The sequence below is a fragment of the Syngnathus acus genome, chromosome 21 (genome assembly GCF_901709675.1).
Source record: "Syngnathus acus chromosome 21, fSynAcu1.2, whole genome shotgun sequence".
NCBI lineage: Eukaryota > Metazoa > Chordata > Actinopteri > Syngnathiformes > Syngnathidae > Syngnathus > Syngnathus acus.
The window spans coordinates 5,765,824-5,786,276 of NC_051105.1; the positions used below are offsets into that span (position 1 = coordinate 5,765,824).

The following is a 20,453-nucleotide window of genomic DNA, read 5'->3' on the forward strand; positions in this document are numbered from 1 at the left end:
TCCTCTCTGTAGGGATCTCCACTGAATCCTCACATTTGGTTTTGCTCGTAACTGCTAGTTAACTGCTCCCAAAACTCGTATTAGTTTTCAACAGTTGCTGCTTTTCGCCACAAAAGTATCTCTTCAAAAAGTGTGCTATCTTGAGAAGAAGACTCTCTAGTCTTCAGATGACAAGGTGACAAGATTGATACAATCTTTTTATTCCTGTGCGTCTTCAGTTCTTATGCCTCCTTGGGCTCATTTGTGGGTATTAGAGATGAACATTTAACTACATTTGCTGCAATGATTATTTAAGTATTCATTTGTGAGATGGAATTCTGGGTTGACATTCTTCAGACTACAAACTAGTTGAGTGACTCGACATTGCCTTTTCTGGTTCCTGCTAATAGTCAATTCCATATGATCGCCCACATTCTTAACAATCGATAAATGGACTATTCCAGTTGAATGCAATCCCTAAACGAAGCATTACAAAAGCAAAGTGGCGTAGCTCAGCGAGGGTCAATGAATGGTGCAAGTACTTATATACTGTATTGAAATTTGTTTTCAGGGAATCAAACAACTTTTCAATAAATAATCTTATAAATATTGAACTTACGTCACTTGGTTATCTGCTCTTATTGGTTTATGTTAAATGTAGAGTGTTTTTGTTTCATTGTGTTTGACCTCTGAGAAAAGTGCGAGGCTACTAATCATCATTGATTATCAAAGCGTGTGGTAACAAAATATTACCATTGATTCAATTTTTTCACATATCTGGCCCCAAAGATGTAATTATTGTTTCATTTCTTGTGATTTTAATGAATATTTTATGATGGCAACAGTTTGTCTATTTCATTTGGAATTATTTATGGGATTTATTCTTTTTTTTTTTATCTCAACCATCTGTCAACCAATGATTAAAAATGGTTTGGAAAAAAAGAAAATCAGAATTTCAGACCTTCTGTCTCACTCCACCTTTCTGCAGCTACCTCACCCATTTAAGAGTCCCTGTCTGTCATTGAACCAACTAGCAATTAGATAATTCCTACTGTCTTTTTTTTTTTTCTTCACTGACATTTGCTTTACATGTCTACAGTATGGATAAAGTGAAGCAAAATACTTCAAACAAATGCCAAGGATTTAAAACACTTTCAGGTCAGTTCAATGCATTTACACCCCAAAAGTTAACGTTGAGCAACATAGTCAACAATTAAAAAAAAAAAGAAACTCTATATATACTGTATAATTCAACTTGAGCAATACAAAGAGAACACGAACAATTGTACAGAAATGTTTGTGCTTGTGAGGGTGTCATCTGAAAACGGCGAGTTAGCATTAGTCACTTCCCTAAATCAGTAAAAAATAAAATACAACCAAAACAAATCAGGCTTTGTTTTGACCTGACTGCAGAGCTGCTGTGTTATATGGCTGCTTGAAATAAAGTGCAGGATATCATCCAAGCATCATTTTCTCTACTTCCTTTCAAACATTTAATCTCATTGATGACAGGGACAACTCAATAAAGAAATGAAGCACTACATTCCTGTTGCATGACGGACAACTGTTTTGTTTGTTTGCTTTTGTGCTTTTTTTTTTTTTTTGGAGCTTTGAGATGTAAAGTGAAGCAAATAACCCCTGGACATTTCATTAGGTACACCTGCACAATCCAATGTCTGCCTTCTTGATCAGGAGCAAGTATGACATCATCCATGAAGATAATGATTGTTTCCTTTGAGGTCTGTTAGTAATCGTGAATATGCAAAACTAGATTTTATATTGGATTTGATTGTTCAGGTGTATCGAAGGAACTGGCTGGTGAATATGTGTTATCATCAGGAAGATCCGCAGATATTTAATGGGACTATGTAGAAAGTAAAAGTTGCATTTAGTGCTAAAGCCTCCCTCCCTTTTTCCCGCTTGTGTCTGTACATTCATGAAGCGCAGACAAACACCCACCGACTCCAAACCCGTTTGCTCATCTGCAACTCCTTTGCTAAAAGAAAACCCTGAATCGTCTGTCGCGTCATTCACATAACTCTCTAACTGCATTATTGTAAACAAAGGACTCTTATGATAATATGACTTGAAAAATAATACGATGATCGCTCAACCCCCCTGGGCCCAAAAAAAAGAAAAGAAAAAAAAACAGGATAGCATTGATGAGTTTTGTTTGTTGTCTTATCTGCGTGTTATAAGGCTGGTCCAGTTAGTGTGTGAATGTATGTTATGTATGCATCTGTGCCATTTGCAGTGCACGGGCCAGCTGGTCAGAGGTAGAAGCCATCGGCTGGTGGATCTGGGAGGCCTGGCAGAGCCTCCGTGCAGGGTATCTGGCCAGCAGAGGGCGCTGCGCCATTCCCATTGGGCATTGTTGGGTATGCTGCGGTCAGGATGCTGCCATTCTCCATCTGCACAGTCCAAGAGGTAAGAACAAATGGTATTCTTTTGAACACAATATCATAAAATCGGAATCTTTCGAAAGGTCTATAATAACGAATAAATGAAACCAATTTGGTGTTGTATTGGGGAAAGCTTCCTGACCATCATCTTAATTGTTTCTTACCTTGCCGTGATTGGGCTCATGAGGCATGTCCGAGGCCACCATGCTGTAATGGTCCAACTGCCGACAAGGTTTGCCGACCGCCAGGATTTGTTCCAACGAGGCATTCGGAGGTGGACACTGTGACAGGCTGGAGATGACCTGAGCTAAAGGAACTGGGATTGGCTCCTGCTTCCGCTTCTGGGTAATCCCCTGGAATGATGAAATTGTGGACTCGGCCCTGTGTTGAAGCGCACTGCTCCCGAACAACCCGCCGCCGTTAACGGAGTAATCCGATTGGTCAATGTCGGGGATGCTGTAATCCATGCAGGAATCTATCGAGGTGTCCGCAAGAGTTTTTTGGCAGTTATTGTGGCACGGGCCCAGACTCTCTCCGAAGCCAAAGTCCTGCCACTGTGATTTTATTGCCGATTGCTCTGTGCTGGAGACGCCACAGAGTCCATTTAGGATGGCGGCCTTGGGATTGGCATGGCACTGCTGTGAGAGTTGGTTCTGCTGTTGCGGCTGCTGAAGGTAGGTTTGATGTTGTTGAAGAAGCTCCTCATCTAGTTCTGATGTCTTGCCATTGAAAACAGTTTGTTGGGAGTTCATGTGTTCCAATTGGATGCCTGCATTCACGAGAATGTCTTGAGCTGACCATTGTCCGTTCGGGGCAGCTTCAGCATGCCCTATCAGGTCATTCTGATGGCCCCAGTTTTGTGCCCCTTTGCTTGAGCACATGCTGAGGTGCTTTTGCATCTGCTGGGACAACTGGAGGATGGGAGCCTTCCCGGCCACGAGAGGCTTATGGTGAGGAAACTGCATTTTCACATTTGCGTCAGAGGTGAGAGTGCTTTCCGAAACGGACCCGGTTGTTGCGCTTGCTGAGGGATTGCAGGTTGCCACCGGCCCTCCCTGGTCTGCGCAATCGGTCTTTCCATCAATGGAGTCATAGATGTACGACAGAATTTCATCATTCGTTAGTAGGTCATCCAAGGTGGGCACGCGCTCTGGGTCTATCTCTACTCGAATCATCCGCTCGTCCAACAGGAGAAGCTCGAGATCCTCGGCGCTCAGCCCCAAACCCTCCAGAGCGCCAAACAACTCCCCGTTTGAACAGCCGCCGTCCTCCGAATCCACGACGCCTTGTCCCTCCAGCGAGAGGGAGTCCAGAGTCGCAAGTAGTGGGTCAAAGCTGGTTCCCGGTTCTGTGATACTTTGACCCACATCCCCATTGCTCTGCGTGTCCCAGCTTCTGTTCAAACCGGACTTGGAGTCAGAGAAGCCAATTTGGTCTCCAAATAAGCTGCTGTGAAAGGAAATTTTGGGCTCCAGGGCTGGCTGGCAAACATACACCGATTCATCCTGGCTCATGAGGGCCCCGAGAAGTGAGCCAGGGTCCAGACCATCCCTCAACAGCCTGTCAGTCCGGCTCTTCTTTGACTTACTGCCGTTCTTCTCAGAAAGGCCGTCTCTGAAGCCTGCGATGGGATGGTTGGACTGGTAAAGCAAGGCCTCGCCTGTTGCGTATGTAAAGGGTAAATGCATGGAGCGTTTCCGCAAGTGTTCTCCTCCCTCTTCATCTCTGCCAAACATAAAACAGGATTAGTAAGTGGAAATTCTATGGTTTAAATATTATACAAGGCGAGGATTTAAAATTGTAAACCGAGTGTTCCAATAGTGGCTCCAAGCCCGTTTTCAGTTTTAGTTTACCAGTAAGGAAACGTACAAAAGGGGCCTCTGGGTGGCGATAATGTAGTCAGGTTTGCCATTTTTGTAAACCAGACGAGCGTTGGCCTGCACCCATTTCCAGCGATTTTCCTTGGTGAGCAGCCTGAAGACCGTCAGTCCGCTCTCGCCAGTCTTCATCACTATAACACAAACACATGCAATTGTTATTGTTGCACCTACTTTGTGGAAATTCACCTATTGTGAATGTCTCACCGGCAAAAAAAGGAATCTATGATGGTGCATGAAAAAAAAAATGCTTCATGTGAAAATGGTCTGTGGCACAAATCAAGTTGGGAGAAGCTGATTTACATCACTTAAGACAAAATTTGTGTTGGCAAAGAAAAAAAAAAAAGAAACTTACTTCTGACATGATTTTCTGCACAGTACAACATATCTGCAGCATGGATGAACTGATAACCGGATCCTCGTACCCGCAGCTCAGCCTCTGTGTAACCCAGGACTATCTTCCCCCTAAAGCGAGACATACAATCCAGATCAGTCATCTTAGCCCAATTTTAATGTTAATGTATTTCCTGCAATGCAATCACATTTTTGGGCTAATTTTCCTACTTTGCATCACAAGCCAACGGTGTAAAGTCCAGCTTATGCTTGGTTCTGAAAATCATGTTCTTGGTCCTTATCTCCAAGATAGACGGAGGTTGCAGAGGAGTTGCGATGGCAAAAAGTGCAAGTTGCGGAGGCGCCTTTCCTCCGTTTTCCTGCCTCTGCTTCTGGCCGTGTAGAAATTTGAGCCTGCCCTGGAAGTTCAGAGCCTGCAAGAGTTGAACAGTGAATAAGATGGGTGTGTCTGATGATGTCATTTAGCCGTGATTAGAGTAGAGTATGTCAAAGCTACCAAGAAGCCGGAGGAATTGTCCAGGAGGCAGCGAAAACGACACACAAAGCTCCTCTCCAGGAATGACGAGTTCTCTGGAGGAAGCTGCTCGGGGTTATACGTGACCAAGGATGAGTTGCTTTCTGGCTCCAGCTCTATGAACGCAAGCAAATCACTTTGTTAATAAAGTTCGATACAATGAGAAAGAACTACCGTAATTTTCGGACTATAAGTCGCGGTTTTTTTTCATAGTTTGGGTGGGGGGGCGACTTATACTCAGGAGCGATTTATATACATATATATGGATTTTTTTCACTTTTTTGGGCATTTTATGGCTGGTGCGACTTATACTCCGGTGCGACTTATAGTCCGAAAATTACGGTATATAGGAAAAAGCAATTTTGCTGCCATAACGTCGGCATCGTATTCAACCTTAGGTTTCATTTGTGAAAAACGGGTTCAAGACTTAGTGTCGGAGCTACGGGACTTATCTTGAACGCATTGCTAAAATCCAAAGACACAGACATAAGCATCTTACAACTAAAATACAGATGGGGACCACTTCACCTCATAAGCCCGCTGAAGATTACAAGGTCATGTGACCTGACCTGAGGGACGGTTTTATGGCTTACTACCTAAACTGTGTGTACTTAACCGTCTGACTTGGAATTCCCAATGTTTGTATGCCAACACTGGCTCTTTGTTGAAGTTAAATTATGGTCGGAAAATTGGATTTAATTATATACCTCGATTCCAAACATTGTGTAAAATGTAAATAAAAGCAAATTTATTTCTTTGCAAATCCTTTTTAACCTATATTTGATTTTATAACGAGGTGCATGTGACTGAATATTTACAAAAAAAAAAAGTTAGTAATCAAATAGAACATTATGTATTGTGTTAGAACAAACAAACAACCTTGAGGTGAGTCCTGGCTGATGGTTGATGGTGCTGCAGGAGGAGGCGGATTCAACGCCCAGTGTAAGTTTCTCCTGAGCTCCTGCTGGTCTTCCGTATGGACCAGCTCATACACACTCTGGTGCATGACGTCGGTCTAGAGAAAAAACAACAAGTGAGAAGTCAAAGTCTGAGCCATGAGTGCTGCCTGATGTTAACCAATGTCACGTCATTTATGCAATTTTTTTTTATTGATTATAAATAATATATAGACATAACAAAACAATGAAATGCTCTTCCAGTAGATAGCAGAAGATGCAATAGAACAGAACAAATCTGCGAGCACAACAGCTTTATGCTCAATTTAACAGGCCAGGATTTCACACTAAGTCAAGTAAATTGAGACAAGATCTTTATTTCAGTATTTTGGTTTGTAAACTGATTGCTCTTGCTCAATAAGCTTTGGAAAACATTGACCTAGATAGGCTACATAGGTGATTGATGTGGTCTTTGGCTGAAACTGTGCTCTTCCCGCAAAAGGCCAAAACGGATAAGGTCATATGTATTTTTATTTTCAGAGGTGTGTGTGTGGGGGGGGGGAGGGTTGTCTGTTCCATGCAGGGACTGAACCCCAGGATATTGTGCACCTTTCGCCAGATGTTGCACGCAACCTACCCATCCAAAAGTGAGGCGATAGTCAAAAATTCAAATCGCACACAACTTAATTAAAATGAGTGACCTGGTGGAAGCCCAAGTAATCCTGGATGGTGTGAGAGGAGAAGAAGATGGTACCACTGGCAGTGATGACCAGGACAAACCCATTGAGAGCCTTAAAGAGGAAACACAGAGTTAGTGTTCAGTCATGCCGCTAATTTTAGTCATGTAGGATTGTTATGTAATGTTTAGCATGAATGAAATTAGCATGACAAGCAATAATGTACACATTTGGCCCATCTCAACATGAAGGGATGCTTTTTAAGAGTGGGATCTTCTCAATGGCATAGAGCTAAACCTGACATCAATATTGAAAATGCAAGAGGTTACAAAAGGATGACCAAAAAAGGAGGAAAGAAAAAAACACTGAGATGAATAGGAGCGCTGATATTTCCAGGTGACCTAGTGCGCATATGCCCTTTCTGCATTTACCAACATGCCGTAAACAAACAGATCACAACAAACGCACAAAAATGTCAACATGCCAAGAAGCTCAGACGTCTTGTTACCAGCATTTTTGCAGGGGGCAAACTAGCTGGACTACCGCAGGTGGCTTTACTACATATTATTGAAGTAATAATTTATTATTATTATTATAATTCATGATATTTCATTTGTCTTTGTTAGTTGTGGATTTTGATCCCATCATTTAAGGCTCTTTTGACTTGTAGCACCAAGTGGACTGGAGTCTTTGTCGAATTTGGACATTTTTAATTATTTCCATCAGTGTCACGCTATGAACATAGCTGATAAAGAAAATACTTCAGAATTTGCCGATCCAAATTTTTTGAACCAGGGGAAACAGGACCACTTGACATAATCATAACTTATGTTTTGAATTAATGGCGGTATTACACGTTTCAGGAAAAAAAAAGACATATGCCGGAAAGTAAAAGGTTTTTTTGCACAAATCAACCAGAAGAAAGCAGGAAGAGGCCCCCTTTTTTGGAACAGTCAACTCCTGAGCGAGCCCGTTCCTCCATATGAGCTTTCATGATTCATTACGAGCGAGCCCAAAGAACTGCAGACTCCGACGACATAACGAAACCTCCCCGGTAGGATCGGGTTGCGGTAGATGGGTTGGCGTCTCCTTCCCCTCCTGGAATCCCAGTGTGGTGCACATTGGGAGGAATTGGACTGGAAAATCAATGACTCCAGCAGATCAAAAGCGATCTGGCAGCCAATGAGTTTTTTCTCCATCCAATCACACATAGAGTACAAAACTGCCATGAATCGAGGCTGGATGGACTGTTTAGCCTTTTTGTAAAGTATCAATATTATAGTGAGGCCAAATTGAATGAATCAATAGTTGTACAATATGAAATGCTTGTGCGATGATAAGATCAGAGTATTCAGTAGAGCGATAAATATTTAATTTGGGGCAAAGTTGAGGCCAGACTTCCAGCAGATGTTCAGACAAATTGAATTAACCTGATCTGCCAGATGTTTTGCATCACAAAATATTCGGCCACGTGGAAAAGAGCTCATAGAACCTCAATAAAGCGAGATCAAAACCATTTGAAGTATAAGAACGGCATCCGTAAATATTTCCTAGACTGCGTTGTGTGATTTCAATGGAATTTTGCAACCGGATAATTCGATGTCTGATAAAGTCAGTGTCTGGCGAGATGTCTAAAATAATTCTTAAACGGCGACGATTGCTCACAAGTTCCGACACAACAAGGTGATTGGCAGGAGTTTGTGATGTTGCCAAAGCCGGCAAATTGCCTGGTTGCCTTTGTCCTCCGATCAACGGGCTATTTGTGCAAAAGGCACTAATATAGAACAAAAAAAACTTGTTAAGAGTTTGGTCACTTGACGTCTTTACTGACCTGCAGCAAAAGTTCTCCTTCGGGTATTTTGGCTTCCACAGCTCCTGCTGTTTTTCCCTCGACATTGTTGACGCTGACTGGAGTGACTCTGTCCCTGTTGGTCAGGGCCACTGCGGAGAGAGGAGACATATGATATGAAGCTGGCTTGGAAAAGGGTGGCAGGGGTACAAACATTGTCCTGTGTGTTTATTGTCTGTCCAAATTTCCCCTTTCTATACACTACCAATTCTCATTGTGCTTTTTACTTTCTTCAGGGCCCTGATTGGCTGAGGGCTTACGGGTTTCTTGCCACTAGCTTCCTTCCGCAAGTCATAACAAGGCAATCGCAGCAACAAGTTAATATGAGTAACCCACCCCCCACGCCATTGGCTGATAAGCGTGTCGGATTATATCACATGTAGTTTGTTTGACAATAAGGTCAGGGGTGTCAGACCAAAGCCGTGTCCCGTGTGAAGGTCTGAGCAAGTCCATATGATAGTTGGAAATTCACACACAGACTCTTTGTTAGCCCTCCTTTGCAGACAACAACAGGAGTTGACCCAAAACTGCGTTGCACCATCACGTCATACGGCTTCACCACTAAACTTTTTAGCTCAGAGGTCATCATGGGTCGTGGCACGGTGCTCCTGCAGGGGTCAGAGATTAATGTGCTAGCCCGTTGCTCTCTTTCTCATGACATCACTTTATGTTCAACTTGTCCTACTGCACACAATGTGGAGACCTCATTTATAAGCATCTCGGTTATTTTTATTGTATTATATCTCAAAAAGATGATGTGCTAGTAAAATATATATTTTGTGTAGGGATATATAGGGCTGGGTTCAGTCAAGCTAAAAGCAGAAGTGTGTGCTGTAATTCTGGGCACTGTATGTCAATTATATCTTTGAAAACAAGCTCGTTTTAATCTTGAAATATTTTGGCAATCAATCGCCTAACATTTGCCATCTTTTCTTGATTTACCCAACACAACATAAACTGCAGTTATGCATGGCGAGTAGCTCCAGCTTGGCTGGTAGTTGAATACTGCGGTTAAAAGTGGGCCAACACAAAGCGTCTTGAATGGCCAGAGGAGGACAAAGAGCAGATCTCGTTAGCAAGCTTCAGTGGGCAGAAGTGTAAGCGATGAAAAATTTACATTCCTCGCTGCCATAACATACATGTGGAATAATAGCTAGCGCTGCTGCAGTCACCCACAGGCGTTTCCAGTTAACTGCATGGAACATCTTGCCGTTCCCAAATGGGCTTATTTTAGCATAATGGGGTGCTATGAAAACAAAGAACGTACATGGATAGAAAAAAAAAAATAGGGACCTTCTATGATGCGACGCTACAACGTGTCCTTGTCTTTGATTCGCTGCACTCTAAAGACCAATGACAAAAAAAAATCTAAGAGTCACACACAGTTAATTATAGACATATATGATTACTTTCCGCACAATGGCGAACTAGTTCTTAAAAAATATCCTGAGTTACTGAATATTACTGAATTTTTATTCGCCATATTCCTTGAGAAACTGTTGCCACTGCTCTGGATAAGCGCCGACGTTTTGAGACTAATACATCTGTGCACGCAACGATCAAACATCCATAAAACGAATGCAATAAGATGTTTAACGACACAGAAGCGCTTTGACGTATGCCCTGATGAATGATGATTGATCAAATGAAAGCTGACAGATGAGCAGTGACCCTGAAAATCTGACAGTTCATCAAAGCCGCATTCAGGAGCTTTTTTTTTTTTTTTTTTAAATTAACTGCTGGTTCGTGATGATTTTGACTGCATTAAGAGGTCTTATTTAATTTTTCTCACACATAATTCGGTCACTCGTTAATCTTTTTATAGTAACTGCATTGTCGTGATCAAACAAATAGTAGGCAAATCCTGCTTGAAAAACAAAGGCCGAAGCATCTGAATATTATTTTGGGGCTGAAAGGCCATCTTGGCTTTGGTCATCCAGAATCCAGCATGAAGCTTAGTGGTATGGCTTCATGCAGAGCCAGCACTGACCTCGGTTAGCCGTTAATCTCAAAATAAAAACATGAAGCAAATATTTACAAATATTTGATCTTTTTCAATTTGTCCCATCATGCTATTTACAAACGGATTAGCGGGAGATGTTCGGGGCTTGTGCTGCTTCAATTCCCTTCCCAATCCCTACATGTCATCTTGGCGTCGTTCCAGCATGCCGCTTGATGACACACAAAAACACACAGCCACACAAGACTGCTGTTTCAGAATCAAGATAGCTACACTTTCACTTCATGGTAATTAAGAAACTATTTTTAGGTGGATGGATTACGCCGACATTAGCGCGACGGACAAGATTTGCTATGCATTGCGGCCTCTGTGCCTTTAAATGCTAAAAGGGAATACACAAGTCAAACACTCTTTTCTTTGTGGAGAGCTAACTTGTTTATATTGCATCTTGCATGTTTTTACTGTCAGGTCACATGAGATAATAGGAGTGCTCTGAATCATGAAATGCTGCTATATTTGGACAGCATTAACCCGCTGTATTAAGCTCAATAAAGGCTGGACTGGCAATGAACAGTGACAGGGGCCATTACAAGAATAGCCCCGCCCACATAGACCAAAGCAATTGTGTAATGGATGGAAATAGAGAGACTGTGTGAGCACAATGTTTTTGAAAAACAAAATACGCTAAGAAGGAGAATTTCTGGGGTAAAAAAAAAAACAGAGCGACATTCAGAGAATTATGGTACATGATCCAAATCCGTCGTCCCGAGACGTACTATGTCGGAATGTGTGCCAAAATTAAAAATAAATCTGTGAGTTCGGCAAAGTTGGCTGCAATCGGCCGTGGCTGCAAGCCAGATTTGAAAATGTAGGCCACGGGACAAAGCAGGCATCATTATGCAGAAGTTTGTTGTTGTTGTTTTATGGCCATAAAATGTATGCCAAAAACAGCCCCAAGGCTGATTTGTTTGAAATCTCCACACTTTCCTACCCAAATCTTCAATAGTGATATTTCAGGCTACTGGAATTTGAGCAGATATTTGTGTCTATACTTCCAAATGTATGTATTTAATTTTTTTCAAAACAGGTGGAAAATAAATATGAATTTGTTTGGGGGAATTTCGCCTTCCCTTTTAACCAACACACCAGTGATTTCTATTAAATTAATCACATAAATCTTGTTAAATTTTTCATTTATCCCAACACACCAACACTTATAAATATTTTCTTGTTTTTGAGATATAATAGTTGTTTCCTTTCTGTACACATAAGTCACGTTTGATCAACAACAGAGATAATGAAACACACTAACGCAAATTTTACATTTGTCCAAGTGGGAAATTTGCTGGAACTGGAGCTAGTAAAGCCAGTTTCTCACAGAATCAACCACAAAACTTCAAACCAGCAAACGATTGTGGTCCCAAAGACTTATCGGATCTCCTGACCCATTACGAAACATTGCAGACCTCTCGGAGGTCGGCTGATTTGGGATTACTGGCTGTTCCCAGAGTCGAAACTAAACATGCTTAAGCTGCCTTCAGCTTCCATGCTGCTTAGACGCAAAGCTAATTGTGACTGGACGCTGGCATAGCATTGGGCGGGTGAGGCGGCAAGCATTTCGCCTGTCACACTGACATGGCCAATACTATGCTATTTTATAATGATATCATGCTATTTTTTTCCCAATTTCACATTTTAAAAATCAGCCCGAAATGATCTGTAACTGACTTGGATTTGAGATGCTTCCACTACTATCAAACCAATTGCGGTTTACTCTTGGGAATATTTATATCAGCATGAAGTGCAAGCAATCCATGCATGCATTTGCACGTGTGTTTGTGTGCTAATTATGTGTGAATGGCAGCGAGTAAAATATCGAACGTTTCAACTCCTTCACCCCTCCAACATTGCGGAGTGAACACACGATGTACATGTACTACCCCTGCTGCCCTCACTACACACGTACACATGGTTGCACGAAACACACAGGAACAGGAACACAGTCGCTAATGCAAGAGTGGTGGGGGTGCTGCTTTCGTGTCTCCCGAGGTTTTCTCCATCACATGCTTGCATATTTGCTTATGGAGTAAAAGGAGGCGGGATTGATGGGATTTGGGCGGGGTCACCGGTGATTAACAGGTTCTCCCTTTCGTTGGCCTGCACTCCTCGCAGTGGCAATTTATGTCGACGGGAGGGTGGGGGAAGGACGTGCGGAAGGGCAGGATGGGGGTCGGTTCTGAAGGGATGACCCACTGCTGATTATGTAGCCCACATAGCTGCTCCCTACAGGAAGACATGGGGGATGGTCGCTTTATACATGACATCAAAACAAACAAATGTCATGACACATTAGGACTTTACAGCTTACGTAAGCAACCCTGCTGAAGGGGGGGACGCGGGATGATTGCAGTGACGGTGGCGAGCTGTTCCACGTATTCCATAAAGATGCCTATCCCCATATGGTTTGCAGTTGTGTGCCGAGCGATTCCACCAAATCTACCTAGTGTTAGCCTAATAGCATAACTGCCAAGTCATTTTTAACCTACTGTCAAAATAATATGTAATGCATTTGAAAAATACATTTTAAAAGATCCCAGCCAGCCTGCTCACTGTTTTTACTATGTTGCTTCTCACACATCCAGGTCAGGTCAACTCCATTCTTATTTGATTATTTTTTTCTTGTTTTCTGAACACTCAAATGACTTGGTGAATTTTGCTATTAGGCTAACAACAGAGGCTCATTACGTTGACACGGGTCGTTTGTTTAATTCGTTAAATGCGCTGCCAAATCATCGATGATTGAAGTTGATGTGCATAATTCGTTGTTCGTATTTATGGCTACTTCCAGTGGGACTGTGTGCACAACACCATGGCTCGATTAATGGAATGCATTTTATAAGCAATATAACACTCTACCTTATGGATACATGTTAAATATTAATTCTTGGCTCCATTGGTTTTTGTATCTACTGTATGTGGTGCATATATAACGATTTACAAAAATCATTAAAAAAAAACATGATAGTCACAAACATGGCACGAATATTGGTTGCATCTGCAGACACCTCACTCCTTTGTATTTTGGAGGAGATTGAAGCATTTGCACTGAAGCTGGGGACATCTGATCCTTCAGGCTCCACCCAAGTAGGCACATAGTAATTGTCATGTGACATGCATCAGAAAGAATGATAGTTACGTCGTGGTGGTCATGTGACCATGGCTTTAAGGTAAGGAGGAGTGGCAAGGGGTGGGGGTACTTCTAGGAAAACCCTTATTGGCTTACTTGTGTCATCCTGGATCTCATCAGGACCTTGGCGGTGGGAAACAGAAATACTGATCCACATTGTCTGATTGCGTTGTGTAAAAGGTTTTGGCAAACACATACAGTCTACCTCTGCTGACTCTGCATGTTGTCCTCTTTAAATATCCCAAAGGAAAAGAAGATTCATTTAAACCAGACCAAAAATATCAGGTGGTAGCCAGCAACAAGCGAGGTGCTAAGCAAACTTACAAACTCTGACAAGCGAGCCATCTGTCACATTGGATAATGCTGCACATTAGTCAGCAAAATGGATTTTAGACCTCTTTCGTCTTTGTTTCGCTATAATCCTAATCTGTCAACCATACCACACTTGTCTGTGAAAACCATAAACAACAGAGTTTACGTTGTACAAAAATCTACGAGGCTATATATTATGATTATATATATATATAGAAATAAATTTTCGCAACACACATAAAAACTGGCATAGGTCATAGAGCTTTTACTAACATGGCGAAGAGGAAATCATGCAATGGCCTCATTATAAAATGATACATGTGGCTCGTCTGATGTTTGTAACCAACCATCCGTGTCACAATTGCAGAAGAATTTAATAAATGGAGCCAAGCAAACAGTCTCGCTGTTGTTTAGCTATGGTCTCATCAACTTCTTTGCCTTGCTGCTGCTTGAGCTGGGATGACCCATAAAGTTGCCTTGCATGCTTGGACGTGTTTACCGCCCCCATCTCCACGCACCACCAAACACGGCGGTTTTCCCTTCCTCAGCCTGGTCGAGAATTGGCAATCCATTATAGCCCCTGACAACAACCAAGATGGCCGACGGTCTGGATAATGCCAGCTTAACGGCCGAGGCTTTGTTCAATATCATGCATCACACAGCTGAATCGCCATGTGAATCGTTTTAAAAACAACCGAGCATTTACCTTTTCATACCAACAGTCCCAGTGTGAACTGAAGAATACCCACAATCCCCTTACTCTCCTCAGAGTGTCTGAACTGGGATGCCCCTGAAGATTTTGTGTGTTTACATACAACAAATTATGGCTGACCGTTAAGGTAGCCCAAAGCGACAAAGCCCTCAAGTGGAGCTTCTTGCTTAACGAAAGTACCCCTGAGCTTGTTAATTACTTTGCAAGCGTGTACAGGAAGTAGGCTAATGCATTTAGACAAGAGGACGGGTCTCTGTGTCGAATAAGACATTTTGACCTATTGCTATGGAAAAACCCATAATCAATAATTTAGTCGGACGAGGCTGAAAATGTCCATATGTTGTTGGAGGGGAAATTTAAAAAAGCTCATGAAATATTCAAAAATGAAGACCCTGGTTTCTGTTCGGAGGATCCTCAAAGCCAACACCCAATGAATACGTGCACTCGAGTTTGTATCGAAGGATTCGTTCGGCCCACCTCTGTCCTGCCCCAGCCTTTGCCTTAAACAAACACGGCTCTGCCTCCATTTCATAAATTCTTTAAACATCAAAAGTTCCTTTGAATAATTCATCCCTCAAGAGCAGATGATGGCCGCATTGCAGCTTTTCCCTCTTGAAAATTATTGCCTGAAATAACGGCGCCTTCGCCGTCCCTACAAATAGTAGACCGGAAAGCGTACGCCGTTGGCGTGCGACTTTTAATGGTGGCTCTCCATCCTCACCTTCAAATCGCTTGACGTCACCGCCGCGCGTAGACGTGCTGTCTCGATTAAATATTGAGGGCTACTTCCCTCCCCCGCGATAAAATCGGCGGAATAAGGCGGTGGCTGCTCGCATTTTACTCATCACGGGAACTCTGATCAACTGGAAGATGTTGGTCAACAAGAACATCTAACACCAGAAGAAAAGACAAAGAAAACAAACCATTGTTGATCTCATCCGAGTATTTAAAGCCTCACTTATCTTAATGCGATGAATGTAACAACTCCACAGTTGGCATCACGATTATCACACACTTCACATGTCAACAAGTTTAGGCAGCAAACCTGTTGAACCTGAATGGTTGCTAACAAGAGGCAAAATATTCTTAATTACATGCTTTAAGTTTCTTTTCTCGTCTTCTGTCCTATCCCATGTCCTGTTCTCGTCCGCTTTCTCTTTCAGAACTACAGAAATACGTCAAGGCAGCAAACTGGACCGATTCGGGTAAAGACATTGCCGCGTCATTGGGACGGAACATACCAGAGAAGAAGTTCTTGGCTCGCAGGTAGCTGACACTTAGTCGAAGGATGGACAGCTTGTCCAGACTGGCCGTGACCTCCTCTGGAAATGGAAGGAGGCTGGCCAACCTCTCCAGCTCCCCATTGAGGCGATCCCGGTGCCGCTTGGACGGGTTGGACTTTGCCCCCTCGTTGGACGGTTGTTTCACCCTACCACACAATATGAAACTATTGTTAATCATCCGAGGACAATTGTTTTTTTTTCCTTCTTGATTGTATACAAGCATGACTGCTTTTCCTTAGCCCATTCTAACCTTGTTTTTTGCTGTTGAAGTGTTAATGATGGCTTTTGTTGAGGTTGATTCGGTTATGAAAGTCCAGTTTGCTACTTTTTGTTCCTCGGTGCATTTTCCGTTTTCATGACACCTTTAAGATATCTGTCTTGTGCTTTCATGCCTTCCTTGATCTATGCTAGCCTTCTACGATCTGATCCAGTCTTAGTTTTAAGAATGGCAATTATTATGGTGATTTCATATTTGTTTTTACACTACTTTGTCTAAAAATGTAACTGTTGACCACCACATTTTTCATCAAATTTCTTTTAATGTTTCTAAAAGCCTTACAGTTGCCACTTGAAAGAACTTTAGTTTTATGTCTGGGACCTGGGTTTTTTTTTCTAAAAAATTAAACTGAATGACCATAATCTGAGACTGATGATTACATAATTTTTTGCCAGGGGTTGCAGTACATTTTCTTCTGGGCATTAAATTATAGTACACACTAAATTGTTGGTATGACTTTCAGTAAGAATCCTACATATAAAGGCATGTAATTTGAAGATATTGCTGGATGATTAACAACTAGTCATTTTAGTACTGGACAGTTTGCACCCTGTGTATAACAAAATGCCCAGCAATGGGTGATTGTGGGTGGAATTTTCATCATACTGAGTGTTTTAGGCCCCTCCCCACACCTTTTTGGGGTGTGTGTGTGTTTGTGTGTGGGATTTGTTTGGTTTGCTTCTGAGGACAAAATATGAATAAAGTTGGCCAAAATTAGAAACTACAATGCAGCACAATAGAAAACCATTGTAGCATAATCAAACAGCAAGTGTAGCACAAATTATCCTGCAAACATTTATGACATTAAATTTCTAATGTTTTTTTACAGCTCTTGTATTTTGTGTCCAAGGCCTTTATTAATACGGATTCCTTAGAACATTGTATAATTAATATTGTCCTGAACAAAACACACGGAATGAAGCCCTATTTCTGCTTTTCAAATAAAATGTTCTTTTATCAGTGACTACGAGATGTGAGTGTTTGGACTGCATCTTTGAAGAATGTCAGCATACTTGGCCTGTTTTGCTCTGCTGGCCTCCATATTTGTGCTTGTTTTGTTTGTTTTCAACCCACACGTCATGTCACATATGCTCACTTAAGTGTATGTTTTCGAAAACCCAAAACATTTCCAAATATGAAAAACACAATTGCCATTCGCCATTTTTGTTTTAAACTCTTCCGTAAAAGTGAACAATATCACCCATAAATGTTTTTTAAATAATGTATTTGATGTTTGTAATGAATTTCTGCTTTAAATGTACCCCTCGATTAAATCACATGATTAAACTCGTCTAATAGCATTTGTGTCAACCTATATGCGCATCATCCTTTTTTTCCCCCAAATATTTTTACTTTATTTCTAAATAAATTTGTTTTGATGTTACGTATAAACTCGCACGTGCATGAAAACACGTATGAGAACACCTCCTACCAAATTTAAAGAACCAGAATAAAGCCATCTAAAGTGTTAAACGATATTGTTCATTGTTCGTTTTTATTTATTTGCAGTGGTAGAATTTGCAGTGCAGCTTACAGCGTTAAAATTGTGTATGGATTTATTTTTTGATACATGTTTGTTTTGAAGGTCAAAATCCGGCCTTGGAAATAGCGGGCCAGCAACATAATCCTCAGGCATTAAAGAAGACATGGTGCACAACATTGACCGCAAAGCTCATTTTAATTGTAAACAAACACTTTCGATAAAATTTAGATCATATGGACTGTACTGTATTCTTAATGATTTTTTTCACCGATTAAATCAGAAAGATTTGAAATATGCGAACTTGCATATATTTGATATTTCTTCTGTTTAAAAAAAAAAAATTCGACTAGTTTTATTTTTCTTCATGTAACAAACAATAAATCTAATTAGAAAAAAATAGAAACAACTTACGCTCTCTGTACCGGTTTTCTCCTCTTGCGTCCTGCGTACATGACGCTCCTGCTTATGTAAACCTGATGAGCCGCAAACACTCTGCGCCTCTTTCTTGCGCTACATGGACGACCAGCGCAAATACTCCGCTTTTATTACAGCAAATCAACGCTACAAAAACATTTTCTTTTGAAATCAAAACAATCGAAAGAAACCACAGGCCTGGTTGTTGAAGAAAGCTTCCAACTGGACGGATGTTCGCTCCTTTAAAATTCACCAAAATGCTTCAGAATTGCCGGAATAATCCACAGTAGTTGTCCCATAGATGCACTTGTTCCAAGTAGGCACGCTCAATTTGTCACGTCCATGCGAGGTTACGGCCGTCACAAAAGATGCGCCAGGTGCACGCACGCGCGCCCCATCAGCGTTAAAGATGGGAAAAAACATTAAATTCGCTCCAGAAACGGAAACAAATATGAAAACAATTAACATGTTATACGGTAACATCGGCGCTGTGCTGAAAAATTAGCGGCCCCGATGCAAACTGCAGTGGAGGCAGGGGGAGGGGGGCGTTGGGAAGGTCCGCGGTGGCGCGCATTCCACCGGCGGGTACGCCCAGCACAGATTGACGACGTGCTCGCGATCTCGCTTGCTCAGAGAGAAACTTATAAACGCTATAGCGGCCGGCGTGTGCGCGCGCATGCGGGAGAGTCTCCTGGAAACATGGTCCGTGTGGGTTCACGTGAGCGCGCACCGGCGACCCTCCAGGACCAATGAGCGCGAAGCAGGAGCGATGAAGGTTTTACATGTGAATATGGGTCAGGGGTGAGGCTCTTACATGACGTGTCCATTATCCTCACTTGATTGTAATTTCCGTATGAATAATTAATATGTCGTCTTATTTAAAAATATTTGAGTGGTAATTTATCCGGCAATATGTTTAATTGCCGCCACCACAAATGGCTTATGGCTAAAAATTAAGGTGACCACTGCACAATTAATTTAGAATCCATCCATCCATCATCGATGGATGGATGGATGGATGGATCTAAAATTAATTGTGCAGTGTTTTTGTATATTTTAGCCATAAGGCATTTGTGGTGGCGGCAATTAGACATATCCATCAATCCATCGAACCATCCATCGATCCATCGAACCATCCATCCATCTATCCATCCATGCATCTATCCATCCATGCATCCATCCATCCATGCATCCATCCATCCATCCATCGTGAGATTTTCTTATACTGCCTGAGCCTTGGCTTAATAAAACTCGAGAAACATATTGCCATCGAATATTGAACAACAGCCTTAAATGTGTCCATATAAAACGTTGACTCTCAATGGATTTGAGAGCAAATCAATGCATAAAACATAAGGTCCAGAGGCCTCAGTAAAATGGTGGCTACACTGTCATAGCGAGTGAGCGTGTCCATGCGGCCATATGACACGCGTGTGTTTTGACAGGACACAAAGACACACAAGATGCGTCTCTATGCGCAAATGCAAACATTGGGGTCACATGACCGCTTTGCACACCCCTTTAGGGTGCACACACACACACACACACATGCAAAGAAACACAAACATGTGCACACTAAACTAGGCCAGTGAGCCAAAGGGTTGTGTTGTTAGTGTGAAAGGTTCACTGTCAACAGATCTGCTCTCGTTCACACACACACACACACACGCGCGCGCGCACACACGCACGCACAGATGATGGTGATAAAAGTTGAGAGGACACCAAATTGGTAAACACATTTTTTTTTCCTCTCATGAAACCTTCAATGTTGAATTCAGTGAGAGCATTGACGAAATATGTGTGGAAAATCAGATTTACGACATCCCAAGTGGATGTCAGCAGTGGCCATAGCCACTACACAGCATTGCTGCACACTGCTTCCACCTCTTCAGATGCTGGATGGTGAACCAGAATTTCTCAAAGTAACTCTCCATGTCTATATTGAACTCCTCACATGCCTTAAACTTTTTCCTCAGTGACCACCAAAGCTTGGGTCCCATAATAACAATACAATATTTTGGATGTGTTGAACAGTAGCATAGGTTCCCACATCTATGGAAAGTCGCTTGAGCATTTTAACCAGTATTTTAAAAAAAATCCAGTTTGGGGTCAATGTTCGAGTATCTTTATTGTCCTCACTAGTAAGACAATAGAGCACACTAGTAGAATGGCCCACCAATAGAACAACTGTGTCTTATTTTTGTTTTGTTTTTTTACTATTATTGACTCTTTTGGACAAAGTTATTGCAGAATTAAACCTGAAAAATACTGTAAACT

At 41.9% G+C, this 20,453-nt stretch overlaps 1 protein-coding gene across 1 annotated transcript; it reads right to left on the minus strand.

The window, feature by feature from the left end:
• Positions 1–1,166: 1,166 nt before the first annotated feature.
• LOC119115314 (aryl hydrocarbon receptor-like) lies at positions 1,167–19,130 on the minus strand. Its single transcript, XM_037239717.1, has 11 exons — positions 18,174–19,130; positions 15,961–16,148; positions 8,531–8,640; positions 6,724–6,813; positions 6,006–6,141; positions 5,109–5,242; positions 4,823–5,025; positions 4,614–4,723; positions 4,251–4,392; positions 2,546–4,106; positions 1,167–2,390 (listed from the first exon to the last, which is right to left on the minus strand). Exons 1-11 carry the CDS (start codon positions 18,212–18,214, stop codon positions 2,250–2,252), a joined length of 2,856 nt encoding a protein of 951 aa, XP_037095612.1. The 5' UTR covers positions 18,215–19,130; the 3' UTR covers positions 1,167–2,249.
• Positions 19,131–20,453: the final 1,323 nt, after the last annotated feature.